Genomic DNA, 21,142 nt, shown 5'->3' on the forward strand with positions numbered 1-21,142 from the left:
TATTCTTATACATTTTAAGATCCGTCTGTATATATTATATAGCATTATAACAGCATATCTTGCATATGTATAACCTCCCTAATTAATCGTTGAGTATAAATCTTGCGTTTTTCTGTCATATTGATATTTTAACTATTCAAAAAATAAAATATGAAAAACAGTACAAATCGAAAAGAATCTACAAAGTGAATTTAAATGTTCAAAGCATAATTAAAAATTATTTGTGTGCAACTTGTTATTTAATTTATTTTAATTCATTGATTACAAAATAAGAAACCAAGGGTGTTTTTTGTTTATTTAAGTTAATTTTTTATTGCATAAATTAAAAACAATTACTTTTTTTCGCTGGTTTGTTGTAAAATACAATATAAATTATTTAAAATTAAATTAAATTGGTTTACGTAAAAATTATTGTTACAATTTTTTTTGTAGTGTGTAGAGTTAAGAGTTTGCAGGGAAATGGTGTCAAAATAAACTTAAAATTAATTATGTAAAAATCGGTTCTTTAACGTACTTTATATATAGTATAAGTATATATATTATAAAATTAAAACAAACAAAACTTGTGAAAGAAAAAGAAAAGTTAAAATTAAACAATAACAACAGTTAAAATACACTTTTCTTTACTTTCAACTATTAGCTAATACAAGTATAGAATATAAATGTGAGTAAGGATAAACTGATTGTTTGTACGGTGTGTAAGACACGGTGAGCGCGAAAATAGCGAAAAAAAAAAAAATTATGTAAAAAGCTGTGTTGCATACAAACATGAGGCATTGCTATGTATGCAAGTCCATTACTATTTGCTTGTTGTTGGTCTATGTTTGTATGTGCGGCAGGAGAGCACTACTATGTTATGTAGTTAAAGTGTACCCTTATTTAACATTATTGTTTTTTTTTTGTTCGCTCTTGTTTTTAGTGTTGTTTTATTTTTGCATAGTTTCGTAGATTTTCGCATATTCTCTGTGTTTTTTTAATTACGCAAATGTCGGTGTGTGCTAGTTACATTTTAATAAAAAATATAGATGCGCTCGAATTTACAGGCATTGACGCATAAACACATATGTATGGGTGCATATTTTTTGTTTTTGTTCGTGTGTATACATATGCTTAACACTTCGTTTGCCAATCATTGCTCATACAATGTCGCTGATTATCTTTTTAGCTTTTTATTATATTTTAATTTTTTTCTTTGCATTCGTCTTTCGTTTCGACTTTTTCGCTTACACGCACACGTTTGCACTTTTCAAAGAGTTCGTTTCACACATTTCACACCTACAGATTATCATTACATTACACGCCGCTCGTTCTACTTTGCCCTAATATCTATTACTTTTACTTTTTGCTGCTTCTGATATTACTTTTGTTTGGTGGTTGTGGGTTTCATTTGTATGCATTTGCCTGACTTATTAACTGTATGTATGTATGTAGTTATGTTGTATGTAATGCTTTACAGCTGCACTTAATAATAATTATAAACTTGTTCAGCATCTTCTGTTAATTTGTTGTATATAAGTATGTTGTATATACTACTTTTATGTGTGTGTATTGCAATTCTTTGCTACATCCTTAGCCTAGATGTGTGTGTGTATTATTTATAAATACATATATATTACAGCATATTTATATCTTCGATTTGTTTCAACACTTTTGCAAGTGCATATATGTATGTATGTATATAAGTAGTATTAATTCAATATCGGTTTTTTTTTGGTTTTTTTTCTTTTTTCTTAATAAAAAAAATTGCAGCAATTGTTATAGGAAAGTATTTCGCGGGGGGATAGGTAGCGCGTTAATTTGTTTGTTTGTGTATTGTATAATTTCTTGTTTACATATAAATATATATGTATGTATATATCTATATAATATTAATATTATATGTTTATTCTATACATATTTGTTGTATATATGTATGTATGTGTGTACGCTAATTTATTCAAAAGCAAAAAACGCAAATTATATATTAATAAACATCAATTCCCACTGATGTTACGTTTTATTACTTAAATCGGGCGGATTTGGCGGACTACCATCCAGCTGCTGCTGATGCTGCTGCTGCTGATTTGTTTGCAGTTGATGCTGTTGTTGTTGCTGATGTGGATGCTGTGTCGTCAGCAATGTTGGTACTGATATTGTTGTCGCTTGCGTAATTACCGTTGTTGCTGTAATCGTTTGTTGCACTCCTCCCTGCTGCTGATTCTGTGGATGGGTCGTTTGTATTTGCAATTGTTGTTGTTGTTGTACAGTTTGATGCAACTGCGACTGCGGCATGGACATTTGCTGTTGATTCGTGATGTTTCTATTTCGAGGGAAAGATAAGCGCCAAATTAGTGTCTATATATATTATTTTAAATAGTTATTTTCAGAGCAATTTCATATTTTATTTTCTATTCTATTACTTATACTGTTTGTTGCATTTCAGTGGCAAACCAAAACATTCAACCCCTTAGCTACCGAATATTTGGAAACCTTTACCTATAGTCGACTTTTTACTGAAAATATTGGTCAATCAGTCAGATTTATAATTGAAATTCAGAAACAAATAATATTAAGATTTTCGAACTTACACCCCATATAACTAGTAGGCCTTATGTGCACAAATGTACTTTCCTGGGTTTAACCCTTGCAAGTTGCAATAGTATGAAATGTTCGGCTATACATGAACTCAGCTTAACTAAATTCTGAGTTTGAGATTAAAACCTAAATTTTAAATTTTTGGACGATTTATTACTTAATAAATAGTGAATTAATGTTTGAAAACCGAATGCTCAATCTAACTGTACTATATGCTCGATAGAATATTATATAGTTCTGAGAATTGAAAATAGAACTAGACTAACTCCGGATCACTCAAAAATTATTGATAGCCAATAAATAGCATCTTGAGCGATCTTCTGCCCTATTGATGAATTCGAACGCTCACTTATCATATTTTTATTTTGATAAAAAAATAAAAATTGGAATAGTCCTTCGATTATTACCACAAAACGCTATACAAAAGCATTATTGTTCTATTTAAAATAAGAACGTCCTAAGAAAATAATTTAAAATATAAAAAATAATCCTATTTTCACTTACATTTTCGCAACATTATTCAGCGGATTATTGGAATTGCAGAGAACGCTATATACAGAATCAACTCTGCTGAGTTTTTCAAACAACGGTATGAGTTCAAGCAACTCCGAATCGTTCGTGTCATCAAACCATGACTTTACAGGAACCTGCAATGGTAATGAAATATTATTGATAAAATTAAACAGATAAAACAAATATTTGTATGTGTATTCAAAATGCAAAATTTAATTTTTGTATACAAAAACTAAATGTTAATTGTGTAACAGCTTTCTGCCATTTTCTTCAAATATTATATGTTACAAATATTGCCCACTTACCGCATTATCTGGATGAAATATATAACTCGCTGGTGAATTATCAACAATGACAATTTTTTGTAAATCACGCCCAAGACGATTTAAGTCCTTAATATAATTTCCCCTGTAATAAACGCACGATTCCCTAAACAGTCTTGCGCGAAACACATCCCATCTAAGGATAAAAAGGCAATTAATTATTTAATTCAATTGCATGAGGGTAGAAAAAGTCTATTAAATCACACATACTTGTCTAACAGATCGGCAACGGGATCCGCGTATTTGGCTAGTGATGCTGTAAATAAAACACACTCGTACAATTCGCCCATTTTTCGCAGGAACTCATCGACATAGGGCCGTTTGAGTACATAAACTTGATGTATGGTGCCATCAATTTCCACTGGTACAATAAAATCAGCATTTGGAATCGGCTGTAATTGAAAATGTGCAAATAAATAGTGAAAATTAATTATGAAAATAACAAATAAGCTAATTTGTAGGTCATAAAATATAATTTTATACTATACAAGTATGCATGTATTTACGCTTACCTTAAAACTACTGTGCACTAATGTCTCATCCAAATCGATGACCATGCATTTTTTGTGCATATCCGAGTGCCTAACCTGAGGTAGTAGGTACCTTTGTTGGTCCGGTAATGGTGGCGGTGTTGTGGAACCATCGATTGATGTGCCATTTTGATTGGTTTTCGTACGATTACGTCGCCAGCAGCATAGAAACGATTGAAAGAAGCCGCGTTTTGGTGGTTTCAAGCGTTCGACATCATCTGAAATATTTAAGAAGACGCGGATATTAGTTAGGGATTCTCAAAAATTCTATCTTGTATTTAATGTATGTAATATACCAAAAGAAATTTATTTTTGTAATTTATATATACATATATGTATATAATGATGACCCCAAGTTCTGAATGATATTCATTGAATTTTTTTAAATCATAACGTTATCAAATGGCCTACTATTTGGATTAAAATGAATAATTTTTCTAAAAAAATTGATTGAACCGATCTCAAATCTAAATAATATTGATATTTAAAAAATTTTTTTTTTCAGAATAAAATAACCTCACTTATTTTATTATATTTCTAATTGAAAAAATCTGAAAGCGACCTCATATTTGCTCAAGTTTCAAAATCGTATCATATAGTCAAAACTTTTAGAGGAATATAACCTCAATTTCGTTCAAAAATATTATACTTTTTGGAAATTTTCATAAATTTAGAGTTAAAAGCTCATAAAACTGCAATTCAAATTTTCTTCTTTGTTTTAACAATTAAAGATTGAAAAAATTAAAAAAAAAACATTGAATACTAGGTGTGTTCAAAAAGTAACGCGAATTTTGAATTTTCGCGGGTTACGTATATTCGAATTTCGAATTTTTTTGTGGCGTTATGTTGGTACTCATGTCTCTCACATTGACAGCTGCTTTGCTTGAACGTGTTTTGGATCGTCTTCGATTTTCATCTATTCAAAAAAATGGATCAAAGAACCTGTATCAAATTTTGTGTGAAAAACGCAGTTAAGTGCGCGTATGCATTCCGAATGTTGACTGTGGCATACGGAGAAGCTACCTTGGACCGAAGCAACGTTTATCGGTGGTACAAAATCAGAAGGCCGAGAAGATGCGACAAAAATTGGCTTTTGCACCAAGATAACGCCCCTGCTCACACATCGTTGCTTCTGCGCGACTTTTTGGCTAAAAACAACACACTAATGATGCCGCAGCCACCGTATTCCCCAGATCTAGCCCCCTGTGACTTTTTCTTGTTCCCTAAACTGAAGAGGAACATGAAAGGACGACGTTACGTTTGTTTTGACGAGATAAAGACGGCATCGAAGGAGAAGCTGAAGAAGATAAAAAAATAATTATTTTTTGAAGTGCTTCGAAGATTGGAAAAACCGTTGGCACAAGTGTATAATATCTCATGGGGATTACTTTGAAGGGGACAAAATAGATATTCATGAATAAATAAATAATTTTTGAAAAAACACAAAATTCGCGATACTTTTTGAACACACCTCGTATTTTAGATTATTATTTTCAGTAATAAAATCTGCAAATAATATAATTAAATTTTGTGTAATGAAATATTATTGAATTTATTTCTCCCAAGCTAAGATAGTGACAGCTAGGTACCAGCTTCCTTTGAAATTTTTAAAATCACAAGAAATTAAAAAAATAAACTTCAAAACATGTCAAAAACATAATTTGAAATATCCCCAAAATTGTTTAGCACACTGACCTTTCGTTACAACGACGACCTAAATATAATCTACACTCTTAAACTAAAACAATAATAATACTCTCAAACAATAACTTCATAAACTTAACAAGCGTCCACTTTATCATAGTTTTTAGCACGAATCATATTCTGCAGCATTGGCACCACTTGAGCTTGACTTTCGCGTAAAATTCTCTGCATAACTTTACATCTTTTTTGCTGTTTTTGATTCGCTTTTTATGCTAGTTGCAAAAATTTGCACTTCCTGTCCGCGTCTCGCTTCGCCGCTGCGAAAAGCAAACTGAGCGAACAGTCTTAATTGCTTTAATTGTCAATGACCTGTCGGCGGACGGTGAGGGCACAAGTCGCCGCACCCATTCTTCAATGTAAACTTTCGCTTTCGCTGAATTTGCGTTATTATGTAGTTAAAAGAGCAAAAAAAATAACAGTTTGTTGTATGCTAAAATGTTTTGTCTTTAGGTATATATGTATGTGTGTAAGAATATATTCACAAGTTGGTCGATGCGTACGGGTGGCAAGCAATGACATGCTGAGGTGAGTAATTTCGTCTTGTTGAAAATATGTTGGTGGAATAGTGCAACTAGTACATTACGTAAAAAATGAAATAAGCATTAGAAATAAACAAAAATACTAGTATCTAGAAAATTTGTTACAGAATTGATAATAAATTAATTAAAATATTTAGGAAAAAATTAAAAAAAAAATGCATATATTCTAATATATATTATATTTTTATGGAGTTACCATGTACATAATTTTATTAGTATTAATTTATTAATTTTATAGAGCAATATTTTTTGAAAATAATTATTGTACATAGAATATAATAAAAATAATAAAAAATAATTTTCACAGCTTTGCAAGATATTAGGTCTACAACTTTGCTTCCGAGGTTTTTTTTTTTTTGTAAATTTAAGGCTTTATTGTATAAAAACGGTTCAAAAGTATTTTCCCTTATTCCCTTAAAAAGCAATGCTTAATTAACACACGAAATGCCTTATGATAAATTTTTTTGTAAATTAACACAAGTTGCTTTACAAAAATTCTATATTTTTTTAATACCAAATAGAAATCATATAGACGGCAGTAGTAGAGTAATAGTATTATCTATGTATGTGTCAGCCTGTGTAAACGTGGACGGGTCCTCAGCCGCACTTTTCGTGGAATTAAAAAAGAAAACCAAAATTTCGCGCAAATGTCGAGAATTCGGTTCAAAAAGTGCCATTTTAGTTGAGTTAGGGATGCAAACAAATCTCTACAAAATTTTTTTTGGGTTAATGTTGACACAAATGTCTAAGATCGACATAACGATAAAACGATTTAATCGACCAGTGCTTGTCTCTAGGGTACATCTATTGGAAAGAGGCGGAAGCAAATTTGTAGACCTAATAATTAATTTTAAAATGAGTATTTACTTTTTGCAAAAATAAAATATTTCCTCTGCAACGGTAATAGAAAGTTGTTTTATGCATTAACTACGGTCATATCATTTTAAAAACTATATATATTAAGAAATTGATGGAGTATCCATGGAAGTACTTGGAATGCTTTAATGGTTAAATATGGTCTTCAAAGAAATCCAAAATGTTTAAAAATCAATATTTTCAAGAATAACTTTTGATATTTGATATTTTGGATATTTGTAAATACTAGTTTCAGGGAATATTTGTTAAAAAAAAAATCATTAATATATGAAAAAATAGCAATTTAATTGTTTAAAGTTTATAAAACTTTATCAACATTTTTTCACTCGCTTAAAAGCGAACCCAGTATAACTGTAATTTCTGCTAACTAAGTATATAAACCTAACCAGCGCTAGAAACTGTGGTTTTTACAAAGCTCGTAGACAAACAAACACTTGTTGCTGTCGAAGCAAACCGTTTTCGTCACGACGCACAAAAAATTTAGGTCAAATCGTTCAATTGACCACAGGTTAGTAAACTCACCCCACCAAAATAACAACCGTTTACCATACTTTTTCTTGGAAAGCAAAAGCTTAGTTGGCTACTAACCAAATGAGAAACAAATATACCGTTACCTAGCAAAACTTTGACAACTAATCAATATAGAACATATCATTTGACATATGTGCATACATATCTTTTTTGGCAAGCTATGCAAACATTGCTATCAACATGTTATGTAATATATTTATAATTATTATGTAGGTATGTACTATATAACAGGTATGTATACACATTTGTATTAATGTATGTATATAAACCCTTATATATATTAATATCCTTTAAGCGCTCAGGCAAAATTAATTTCCTGTTGGATAAAGACCTGAAAGAGCAACAGCCAGCCATGTATATATGTATATACACAGAAACATGTATATGTGACTCGACTCGCACGAAAATATTGTTAAGTAATAAAAAAGTATGCAAAATAGCGAACTCGTAAAATTAGCAAGAATACAAGCAAGTCGACTAGCTGACCCAATTTCGTCTGTGACCCGAGTAATTCAAAACAAATGCATATAACAACAAAAAAGTTGTTGCATTGTATATATGTACATATGTGCATTTTATGTGAATCGATGTACATATGCGTAAGTAAATAAGAGTATTGAGGTACATACGTTATAAATAAGTCGAACAGTGCTGCAAGAGCAACAGTTGCCATTATACAGGGTGATGATATTTTCATATTTTATTATTATATTGAGATATACCTTCTAACATGTAACCGCTCGGTTTAAACAGTTTCAGTTCATCTTTAAACGTGATTTCCTCGCAACAGCAATTTTTGAAATTTTTACAGCTATTTGTAGGATTCGATAACTAACAAATTTTGTCTATATATTTTTATATATTCCGTACAATGACATAACAGATCAGTCGAAGTTTGACAAGCCGAAAATCCGAAAAATTTTGGATCCAATTAAATTTTTTTTAAACGCCGCCATTTTATAAACTTTTATTTTAATTTTTTTTTTACGTTTGACAATATCTTCTAGTAGAAAACGCCGGAATCACCGACCTTTTCTTAGCGCTGTCGGAAATCGCGTGTAACTAGAAAAACATTTAATATTTTCCAATCGCTGTAAAGTGAGTTCTTACATATTTATTAATACACCCTGAGAATTGATGTTGATGTTTTTTTTAATTCTAAAAAAGCGCCATTTTTAGGCTGTTACAATAGGTTCGCCTCTCAGTACGGGAAGATTTTTCTTGATTTCGCAAATCGATCTGAGTTTGTTATATCAAGTACAGTTTCAGCCGATCTCCCAGTTTTAAGGAGTTGAAGCAGTAAGGGTCTATAATAATAACTCTTATAGACCGTTTTTCTTGGGTTTTATAAGTTTTTAAATAGCATTAATGTGACAATAAAACACTATTGCACGATGAAAATGTTTGTTTTCGAAATTAACCAAAAATTTTAGGTTATGTTTCTTGTTTTAGATTTATGTAAAAATGTTTTAAAGAGACGTAAGTTGTTTTTTTCTCAATTAATATTTTTATTATATTCTGATAATTTTAAATTGAAACACAATTCATTTGAGGTTAGGTTTAGAAATAACATCTATTTTAATGCTGAACCTACTACTTTTGTTATTGATTTTTTAATAAATATTAATATTAAAGATAAAAAATATATTTTGAACTATTTTCAAAAATAAAATTTTTGGAAATTAAAAAAATTTTTCTTTTGTAATTTTTTTAATTGAAAATTTGTGCAGGCAACTGTGGAATATTGTCCACATGAATTTGGACACACTGTATATACTAATATATTGACATAAATATCAGGTGTAACATAAAGAAATAAATATAAAGATATTAATATGTATATATTTATATACAGTATTACATACATATGTATATAACATATAAGTGTTTTGTATCTAAGTACATATGTATTCTTCTACACGAGTGCACAACACACAGACACACACACATCTATTGCTAAAAACGGAGTAACTTTTGTACATTGTGCGCACCAATGCGACCTACATTGCGGATACGCGTTTATTAATTAATACATATGAATCGCACTTGCACTTACACACATACATGCGTATGTACTTTGCATCACTCATACGCCGTGTACACCAGTGGCTGCGGTTGAGATTTGAGAGTGCAACAGAGGAAATACAAAATAGAAAGGCAAAAATGCATACCAGACACATATGAACAGACAAATACGTTATGAAAAAATAAATAATATTCGTATTTATGTATATGCGTAATACATATCTGACATATCCATACATGTTTTTGCTCTGCTGGGTATGGCAGTCGAATTCGACATGCAAATGCATTTAATATTATTAATAAGTACATATGCCCCAATAAATGCATTCATGCATGCATACGTCGCACACATACATATATATTTTTATTCCATGCGCGCACATACACATATGTGCGTGTAAGTACACTTTCACACACACACATATATATTAGGTTGTGAAAAAAAGTCTTGCGGTATTTTCGCTAGTTGGCGCTGAGAGCGCGTAGTTCTAGTGTTATTCGTCGCATCGGGTCATGCTATACCTTTTTGGAAAGCTCATTTCACGCGTTAACAAGAGTTTGATTGGTTGTAGTTTCTTTTAAGTCATTCGTGAGTTATCAAACAAGGAGCAAAATAAAGAGAAAATACGGCATATTTTACAGTACTACTACGAAAAAGGCAAAAATGCATCTCAAGCCGCCAATAAAATGTATGCAGTTTATGGACCCGATACAGTTTCCATTTACACCGCACAACTACGGTTTCAACTTTTTCGTTCTGGTGTAGAGGTGGTCGAAGATGCACCACGCCCGGAAGGCCTGTCTTCGAAAATTGCGATAAAATCGCTGAATTGGTCGAAAGACACCGGCATAGTAGCAGCCGTAGCATCGGCCAAGAGCTGGGCATGAGTCATCAAAAAAAAGTTTATGAACATAAAAAATATCGCAAAAATACCGCAAGACTTTTTTGACAAACAATATATATATAATGTAGGCATAGAGTTGGTAGCATAATGCTCATGTGTCTGTGCTGCAAAATGAAATTTGCAATTTGTCTGTTTGGTTGTTGTTGTTTCTGCAGCACTAGCAAGTGCATATAATATATGAAATATTCAATACGCACGTAGCAGGGGCTTATGCGCATATAACTGTAATATAGGCTCCATGTATGTATGTAATAAACGATGATTTAAGTACATTTCACGATACGCACATACGCACGCATTAAAATTATGAAATTGAAAGTTGTACGCGTTTAATTGATGTCGAAAGCGATGTCAACGCTGTTAACACTCTTGTTAGCGTAAAGTCACATTTAGCAAATGGCATTTGCAATAATTAACAGAGAGGCATGTAGAAATTGAAACAAATGTAGGCGTAAGAAATCAAGGATAATTGTAAAGAACTTATGCTTAATTAAGGAAAATAACTATGTGTAGGTTAAAAAAAAAAAAAATGTTGGTATGCAAAAACTGTGTTTTTTTAATCAATAATAATTTATTGTTTTTTTATTATTTTATTTCTTAAATGTATTTCAGATATGTACAATTAGTATGAAAACTAAGACAAATTGACGAGTTTTTATGATTTTTTTTTATTTTTGCTCAAAATTTCAACAGGAAACAATATGTAAAAATTTTTTGCATGTACATTTCGTATTACTTCTATGGATAGCGCGCCACTTCACGTTGAAATTCTTTAGTAAGGCTAATTCGGTGTGTATTTTTGTGAAAATTTTGATGCACATGGTTATGACTGACCTCTAGCTGCGACTTCTCAACAACAAATACTTATTTATGTCATTGCTAACGAATCCTTGAAATGAGTATCTGTCCAGATCTAATGTCAGAGTAAAATTAGTTGATATTCGTTTTCGTTTTTTTTTACAGAAAAACTGTCTTCACGTCAAAATACACGAAAAATAATTGAAGTCTGTTTAGTCTTAAAAAAAAATGGTATAACAATAAAATATTCTATTTATAACGACTTTTTAATAGGAACGTTCCAAAAGTAGACTCATAGGGAGAGTAAAGGACGACATATTTTCTCCCGCTCTTTTGACACTTCTTCTTTAGTAAGGTATGCCATTTCATCATGGAAAAATCTACGATCCAACAATGAGTCGAAATTATTAAAATTTACTACCGAAATTCGGAGTCAGTAGTCTCAACTTTAAGAGCGCTATGTCCAATTTATGGTCGTCATAATCGTCCTGTCAAATCAACAATTGAGAATCTAGTGGAAAAATTTGTATCCACAGGCGCAGTACAAAATGTTCCCGTGCCAGTGAGACAAAGAAACGTCCGTAGTGTCGAGAATATTGCCCTGGCGCATCAATTAAGGAAGACCCAAATCAGTGTCACACGTCGTTCTCAAGCGTCGGACATCTTTGTGACGTCGTTATGTAGAATTGGGCAAAAAGATCTTTTCCTACATCCTTACAAGATCAAATTGACGTAAGAACTGAAGCCGTTTGTGTACCAGAATCGTCGTATGTTCGTGAATTGGGCTGAGCAACAACTGGAAAATTATCCGAATTATCTGGCTAAATGGCTTCGTTAATATGCGTTATTGGTCCGGCAGCAATCCACACGTACTCCATGAGTCAACAATGCATGCCGGTTTGATACGATTTATGGGCAGGCGGCGTCATTGGGCCGTACTTTTTCCGTGATGATCAAGATCGCTGCGTTACTGTGAATGGAAATCGCTACCGTTCAATCATAACCGAATATCTTTGCTCCCAATTGAATGATATGGACAATATATGGTTCCAATAGCACGAAGCCACAAGCCACACATCGAATGTCACAATCGATTTATTGAAAACGGATCCAATTGGGCGCCTCGGTCGTGCGATTTGACGCCGTTCGACTATTTCCTGCCAGAGACGATTGATGAATTTCGTACAAATATCGATTGTGAGACTGCAGCAATACGCCCGATTTATGCTTGAAAACCGTCGAATATTGTTTTCAACGTCTGGACTTCTGAAAGCGTGCCCGCGGTGGCCATGCAAAAGAAATCGAGTTCTATATATAATGGCATTGATGTACTTTCGCAGGAATAAGGAATTTCATTAACATCCCAAACCGTTTTGTTTTATTAAAAAAACACTTTTTAATTAAAAAGTGAGTAAGTAGAAATGAATTAGTTTAACTACTTGGGTGTTTTTATACAAAACGCAAATCTAAAATCTTTCTATATTATAAAATACACTTATTTAAAAAATAAAAATGTTATTTTACTAAATTATTTTTAATCGATTTAAAACTGGAATGTAACTTTGCGGGTTCTTGTCCACACTGTGTTTAATTCGGCGGCGGGTTGTTGACCAGACTGAAAAGTGAAACTTTGTTGTGTGCATTGATGAAATAACCATCAGCTGATGAAAGTTAGTCATTAGAAAAAATACAAAATGAAGTACACAGGCAAGTGTAACAGTTGATCAAAGGCAAAAACTGTTTTCTCAATTATAATTTTATTGTACTAAATTAAATGCCTGTGCGAAAAAGTTACTATAAAAGCAAGTTTGTCTTAACCAATAGGAGACTTAGACAGCCACTTAATTGAATCAATTAAGAAGGATTTGTCTAGACTTCATATAAAAAGGGATTGCCAGTTTTTTTTAATATTATTGCTTATGTATTATGTTAGTAATGTAGAATCTCAGATACTAGGATAGAATAAATATGAACTAATAGATTTTTTTTTAACTTAGAGGTTCGACATTGGCTATTAAGATAATCATTTCCAATATGTAACATACTTCAGCTCACGACGCATAACATGAATAACGTTCGGGTTTACAAACAACCACTCGACTAAAGTCGCTGGCGACGAACGCATGTGAATATAAAAAATTAGTACTAGACAATTCAATGCATACTGCATACCCTGTATTTATTCACATCACATTAGAAACGGATAGCAGTAAACTATAATTATAAAGACTTACGGCATTAAAGCTTTTTTGCTTTAGCTTTTATATGCTGATCTTTTATATATTTTATATTGCCAAATAATTTTAAATGTCTTTATTGAACTTTAAGGCAATTTAGAAAAAAAATAAAGCATAATTTTGAACTTGAACTTGTGCCAAAGAAATAAAAACCAAAAACACAAAAATTTGCAAAATTCAAAGATGTCTATGAAGTACAGCAATAAATGTGTATAGTATGTACTACAACGTCAAAGGCGAAACTGGGGGCCAATAAAAGTATAGACATATTATAATATATGGCAATATTGTAGCAGTTAGAGACGGCCATACATACTATAAGTTTTCGGTACGACTTAAGAATAGAGCTTAGAATGCGATGAATTATTCATAAATATTTGGTGAGTTTAAAACCCGGTTTGGGATTGATTTACGAGATAATAACTTATATATATTTAAACGTTTATAATAGGCTGATTTTCATCCAGCTTAAATGTTTTTTGTCATAGTTATTTATATTAAGTCCAGGAATAATCCAGACTTGAGTTTGTTTCGAAGATTTATATAACATTTTAGGGTTCATGAAGTTTAAGCCTAAGACAATAATCCTAAAAACGAAACAATATGATAATCAGTTATTTAGTGAAGCCTGTAAAAGTACATATACAATTTTTTTAAAATATTCGACTTGGTTTGTCAGCAGTTTGAGAATCGAAATAAATATTTCATAGAATCAGGAGAAGAATCATAAGAAAAATTCATTTCAGAATGAGATGTTGTATAAGATCAACATATAGTATTTTCCAGTCTTCCGATTTAAGCTGATCCCAAGCACTTTTAAAATTAAGAAAACTATCTATATACAATAAATAAGCAACATAGAGCCAAATTTATATTACCGATCATAATTACCATATTCATATCGGGTCGAATTTAGTACCTGAAGCTATATTGACTATATTAACATGCAAGTCAAATTTGGTTTCCAAGTTAATATTGATACTGGCATCGGGTCGAATTTGGTCTCCGAAGTCATACTTCTTACACTGACATCAAGTATAATTTTATGGAAATTGACAATTTTTTTTTTGTCTTTTTACTAAATAAATGGAGCGATCTCTGCCAAAGATAATTTTCCATTGTTCCCATCTCTAATCAAAATTCAATAAAAGCTCTGAAAAACATCCGCAGTACATAAATTCAATACAAATATATTTGTATGTATGTCTTATGCAAAACAATAACAAAGATGCAATTTTCTATACTATTTTCATAGCAAATTTAAAAATAATTGCTTTGCAACTGAAAAGAGTAGATTAACAGCTGCGGATAAAAATTTGTGGGCGAATATGTATGAGAAGAAGTATTAATGCGCAAAGATAATACTCGTAATGAGCGTTCAAGCAAAAGGAAGCAAGCAAAAATACAACAAAACAAATTGACAGCGCAGCAGGGAGCAACAGACATTAATTAAGCGTCTAACAACAATCAACGATTCTCTGCGCAATTTTATTATTTAAAAATTTTGGCTGCATTTACATACCGAATTTTTTCCTTCAAAGCGAAGACACACTTACTTATGAAAACAGTGAAAAATGTACTATATGGCGACTGTCGACAACATTAGTAGCAAGTGTTTGCGATAAAATTTGCTGGAGAAATGAAGAAAGGAGCGGTGTAAATGACTGTGCGAGCGTATGTGTGGGTATGAACGTCTTTTGGGTTTAATACGTTTGACACACAGCGGCACTTTACTGGCGACTGCGTGGTTTTCGTACAGTTCATTTTATTTTTTCATGTTTTTTGGAATATTTACGGTACTATTACATAGCGGCCGTGGAAAAAGAGTGCGGCTGAAAAATTACTAGAGTGACATAAAAAGTGGCAAGGGCGACACGAAGGCTGCGGCGAAATAATGAGAAGCTGCGTAGAGAATGCACAGAGCAAGAGTGTTTGTGACTAATTGCTTGGGTTGTTAGAGAAAACATAAACATTTAATATTCGACGAAAATTACAAAATATTAAAGCTTGGGGCTATGCGAAATGTGAAAGTTAATACTAGCGTGGTTTAAAAGGAAAGTGTAAGAGGAACTCGTATTAACATTTTATGACAGTCAGAGTATACGGACCGATATAAGTGAGGAATGCCATTTACTCCCTGCTTGCTTGAAAAAAAATTACACCGAGTTATTTAATTAAGCAGTACTGAATAGCAGCATAAGCTCTTAATTTAGTCAATTAGCAATAACTAAGTAGAGTTGAAAATTATTACGTAATTGACAAATGTGAACTTTGGTTGAACCAAAGCTATTATACCCTTCTCAGGCCATTGCTTTGATTTTTATCTGTTAGTTGGTATGTCAGGGATATGCTATAGCAATTCGATCCGAAATATGTGTCATTGGTCGGTAATACAGGGTTTGTCCAGAAAGTAATAGGACTGATTTCCTATTTCGCGCCCTTTCTGGATATTAAAAACTTAATATAATCTTTTTAGGGTGTAAAAAATCGGAGCATCGGTGTCGGCTTTTAAGCTTGAGCACATAATGTTTGTAGGATTTTTGAAGCGCCTATGATGGTTGAAACGTGAGCCCAGCTTCATTTGGAATTTGTATAATTGTAGGCTCATGCTATGACGTCACTTTTTTCGTGTACGTAGAGTAAAGTAAGTGATAGAAAACTGTGAAAATAGTTAGTTCAATACAACATATTTTTGAGTGCTAGAAACACCGGAAGATCTGCATATCAATTTCGAACTATTATGAAAATACTCGTTTTCTACGAAACTTAAGAATGAAATCTGTAACATGAGAGATATTTGTGAAATATTTTAATAATAGGTTGTCAAAAAAGTCTTGCGGTATTTTTTTATTGAATTTTCAATTGTTCATAAAATTTTTTTTAATAACTCATGCCCAGCTCTTGACCGGCTGCTACTATGCCGGTCTCTTTCGACCAATTCAGCGATTTTATCACAATTTTCGAGGCTTCCAGAGCGTGGCGCATCTTCGACCACCTCTTCACCAGAACGAAAACGTTGAAACCATCGCTGTGCGGTGGAAATGGAAACTGTATCGGGTCCATAAACTGCACAAATTTTATTGGTGGCTTGAGATGCATTTTTGACTTTATTGTAGTAGTACTGTAAAATATACCGTATTTTCTCTTTATTTTGCTCCATGTTTGCAACGCTGGATGATTAAAGTACTCATTATGTTTAGTATTAATCTTTATTAAATTGGAAGAGTTTTTCGTTTAAAACATTTGAACTGTACAAAGAAGTTGAGAGGTCGTGTTTGTGTTGTTGTATAATCGGTGTCTTTCCTATTAATTCTCTTGGAAATGCTAAAAATTTAATTGGAGACATTACTTTGAGATGAGCACGGATATTTTATAGTTTTGGATACTTTTGAAGGGAAAAGGAAAGAAGCAACTCATTTGAAGGGAAAAATGGAGTAAAACTTAGTACCAGAATCAGCATATAAAGAGCCAACTATTTTAAAAAATTGAAGAAAATAATATGCGTTGACATTTATGTACATACATTGAATGAATGAATCAACACTGAAAAACTAGCTTATTTTGAAAGACTTCGAGGAACACTATATTTTTTTTTGAATTTAGAGAAATAAATGAGAAAGTCGACTTTAAAAATCGGTTCAAAAATGTTTAGATATTCATTTTGACGAAATTTGTATATTAAACAAAACAATTACGGAGTTAAAAATTGTTTTCCTTTAATTTTAGAATTAGTATTTTATAACACAAAATTTTGAAATCATTGCGTCGAGACATCCTCGAATAAACAGTAATTTCGTACGTTCACAACTTGTGACAAATGAAGACTCATTAAGACTTGTAATAAATACTAATTACACAAACAAATATGAGGCATGTGCAAGCCAATGAAATACTAAGGACAACTTCAACGAATGTGTGTGTCTTTCCAAAAAAGTTTTAATTTGCGCAAATCCCATGAACTTTTGACTAATTAACCGGCGTTAGCAGCTAACCTACCACAATGTCCTATCGAGTGAGCGTTGTCCGTTAATTAGTTTTGGTTATAAGTAATTACACAGAAAATTATAAATTCCCACGCAAAAGCATAGCGTAACCACAACGCATTTACGTATAAGCAGAAAGGACGACGGACGCAAAACCCACAAATGGATCTAACTTATCTTTATTTGTACATTTACATGCAGTTAGCACAGCATTGAGTTGTGTAAATAAAAGCCCACACGTTTCGACGCCTATTTGTATGCTACATTTTTCGATTTTTCTCCTTACGCTTTTCGTTTTTGCTTTTGCGTGAAGCAACAAGTAGACATTGTGACGAGCCTAAAATATAGCGGCAACCATACCATATATACACACGCAAAAGCGCGTTGAGTATACGTGCCTTATGTGTCCTCTCGGTTATAGCCGCAAGCGGTGTGCTTTACGAATGTATTGTGCATAAGTATGTGTGTATTTACGTACGAGTGAGTGTGTGTATTTTGTAGGTGTCGCACCAGTAGTCACTACTTTGTGTTGTGTTGGGAGTTCAGTCGCCATAATGTCTGCAATTGTTGTTGCTATGCATGTGTAAGTATGTGTGAGCATGCGACAAACAGCATCCTCATATTTTCAAACAAAACAAAACAAATACAAAGCATATGTATATATATGTGCATAACAATAAGGCCATGAAATATGACAACTAGTGCAAACAACAAAAACTAGCGACGACCCCAGAGATTGGATGTAAGCGGGTCACTAGCGTCACGCTGCAAAACCTGAAAAATAGGTCTTGGCTTTCACGGTTTTATAATATTTGCATTGTTGTTATTGCAGTGCGCTTGCAGTTGTGTGCGCACTTTCATAATTTGTTTGGTTTTTTGAATATCTGGCAACTCTATACGTCAAATTTTTGACTTTTTAAATATAAATATATATATATTTTTTAGACTGATCTTTTGTTGCAGTTTTTTTTTTTTGACATCAGTACATTCAAGAGTTTTAATAAAGTAGTTGTACATTCTCTTATTCCGCAAATAGAAGAGACCACTGTAAGCAAATATTTACAATATCGCCGCTTAGGGTAACTTGTTAACAGAAATCGGCTGCTGCGGATTTCTTAAATATTTATCAGTGATATTATAAATAATAAAATATTTACCTACGAATTTTGCATATCGAGAAGAATATTAAAAAAAATAAATAAAAAATATATGTGACCTGGTCTACGGAAAGGGGGCTTAGGTGTCAAAAAATCAATTTTCACTTTTTAGTTGATAGAATCCAAAAAGTCATAACTTTTTTCGCACGTTAGCTCCCTTTTCGTAGACCAGGTCACATATATTAAACTTGATCGAGTTTCGCGGACTTGCCATTGAGTTCAGCGATAATACTTGTATATTATGGCCTTATTATGAGTTTCCATCGATGCTTTCTGAAGTTCATAGATTGACAGCTGTCACAGTAATCACATGTGATTTGACATTTGCGTTTATTCGATTTTGACAAATTGCAATGGAAAGATCACCAAAGAACATTAACTAAATGATTTTTAAATTTTTACTGTCTGCGCACCAAACAGACATTTACACTTTCACCGTCTACATTGTGATCTTCACCGTTGAGGCACATTACTGGCTTAGCAATCCCGTAAACTAAATTATCGTATTTGAAGTAGGAACGGCCCTGAAAATATTCTCCAGATACCATTTCATATAAAAAATTGTTACTGCCTGATTTGGTTTGAATGCCGAAGGTATTTGTGTTTTTTTACTTGCTAACCTGAAAATGATTCCAAACGTTACCTTCAATGGCACGTACTTTTGGGAAATGATTCGCGAATTTTTACTTCCTAACGTGAATATCAAAGGGTATTAAAAAATTTAGCAGAAAAATGGAAGAAGGTATACGAGTCCTGAAATCATCACTTTATTGTGATTCGATTTTGATGAGTGAATCAAGAATGAAGAATTAAGAGAGGGCGACCCAAAAAGTATATAACTCTACAGTTACAAAATTTAAAATACAATTCTCGTAGATAGTTACTGTAAGAATTTCAGAGAAATCGAGGATGGAAAAATAGCAATGTTGATTGGTATTCCGATTCTTAGAAAGCAAGTCGAGCTGTGAACAAGATGTCTGTCAAATTAGATATCGCAAAATACTGCGGAGACTATAATGCATAACAAATATTGGACTTAAGGGAGGAGCTTGATTCTGAGCTGCAAAAAATCGATTCTTTTTTTGCTTAAATCTCTTTAAGAAATATCTGAGAATATTTTCTCAATGTCCTCAAAGTTATAGATGGAAATTCGAAATATTTTCGAATCTAGAAGGGAAATAGTGACCGACCATCTAGCCGATATATGAGCGATTGGGCAGAAAGCGAAAACTTTGACCGGCGATTTCTCGGTTTTTCGTTTTTACGATTTGGATTGGTGGGCAAGATAGAAAAAAACTAAACGCCAGATTGAATTGGGGCAAAATTTATTATCTTTGGGATTAAATTATATTCTATTTAAACTAAAAAAAATAAGAAAAGTCATGTTTGAACATTTTTTTTTTAAATATAAGGTAGAACATTTTTGGCAAAACCCCAACTTTTTTCAAGTTTCAAAAAATTTTTTGAATTTTACACTTTGTTTTAGAACTTTTTTAGTTTAACTAGAATATATGTTTTTAAAAATATTAATCTATTTAAATTTTTTGTTTCAGATAGAAATTGCGACCTGCATCCTGCCCGCCGTCCGGCAAACGCACTTGGTATATGCATCGGGCAATTGCTTCCCAAAATCAGAATATAAACGATTTTGTATTCAAACCATATGAGAATGATGTTTAAATATATAACTATAAACCCAAGAAATTTCGTTTTAATCAATTAATTCTTTCCCTCCTAAAGAAATTCTCAAAAAAATCTATTTTTTGAAGTTTCTAAATCAGAAAGAAATTTGCCGCGATGGATCCACCTTTATTCACTTCGAACACTAAGTACAACTTTGAGACGACGTTGACATTGTTTAAGCGCAAATGGAAGGAATATATGTAATGTTGCTGTTGTAGTGGCAAAATTCTGCGGTTTTTCGGGTCCGTTCCGGTTCCGTAGACCTGACTGTTGGGGGAACGGATTTCTATGTAATTTTTATGTAATCGTTGTCGAGGAGTAGACTGCGGCGAACCTGGCCCGAAGAAAGTGAAGACTGTCCTGTCCTGCCATAACTACATTTTTTGGAAAATTGCAAATATACTTGCATTTTCATAAGTAATATTAAAAACTTTTACAGTTCGAGTCTACGAAATTCATTAATAAAGTCTTAATTACAATCTTAGGTATTTTAAGTATTTTAGCTGGAGCTGAAAATTAATGTTAAAAAAATTTCATGGTAAACACTTCAAAATTAGACAAACAAAAACAGTTAAGCTAATGAACTAATGGATATTTTGGATCAACAAAAAAGGTATGTGCTTCCACACATGTACTACGTTTATGTAATTAAGTAATAAAGATAACAAATATCAATGTAAACAAAGCACTGTTGTTGTTGTAGTAATTGACATTGTGGGCTTTCGGTTTTTTGTTCTTAAGTTTACCACTTTAAGTTCTTGTTG

The 21,142-nt window shown here is 32.3% G+C and overlaps 1 protein-coding gene across 1 annotated transcript in view; it reads right to left on the reverse strand.

The window, feature by feature from the left end:
• Nucleotides 1–1,899: 1,899 nt before the first annotated feature.
• LOC108967229 (carboxy-terminal domain RNA polymerase II polypeptide A small phosphatase 1) overlaps nucleotides 1,900–21,142 on the reverse strand; it is an 81,219-nt gene continuing 61,976 nt past the window's right edge. The window contains exons 3-7 of the mRNA XM_018930523.1: nucleotides 3,923–4,158; nucleotides 3,621–3,802; nucleotides 3,393–3,546; nucleotides 3,079–3,221; nucleotides 1,900–2,299 (exon numbers count right to left, since the gene is read on the reverse strand). Of these exons, the coding sequence (XP_018786068.1) occupies nucleotides 1,990–2,299; nucleotides 3,079–3,221; nucleotides 3,393–3,546; nucleotides 3,621–3,802; nucleotides 3,923–4,158 (1,025 nt within the window). The 3' untranslated portion in view covers nucleotides 1,900–1,989. The remainder of the gene's footprint in view (nucleotides 2,300–3,078; nucleotides 3,222–3,392; nucleotides 3,547–3,620; nucleotides 3,803–3,922; nucleotides 4,159–21,142) is intronic.

This window comes from Bactrocera latifrons, unplaced genomic scaffold (genome assembly GCF_001853355.1).
Source record: "Bactrocera latifrons isolate USDA-ARS-PBARC rearing strain unplaced genomic scaffold, ASM185335v1 scaffold_18, whole genome shotgun sequence".
In the NCBI taxonomy this organism is placed as follows: Eukaryota; Metazoa; Arthropoda; class Insecta; order Diptera; family Tephritidae; genus Bactrocera; species Bactrocera latifrons.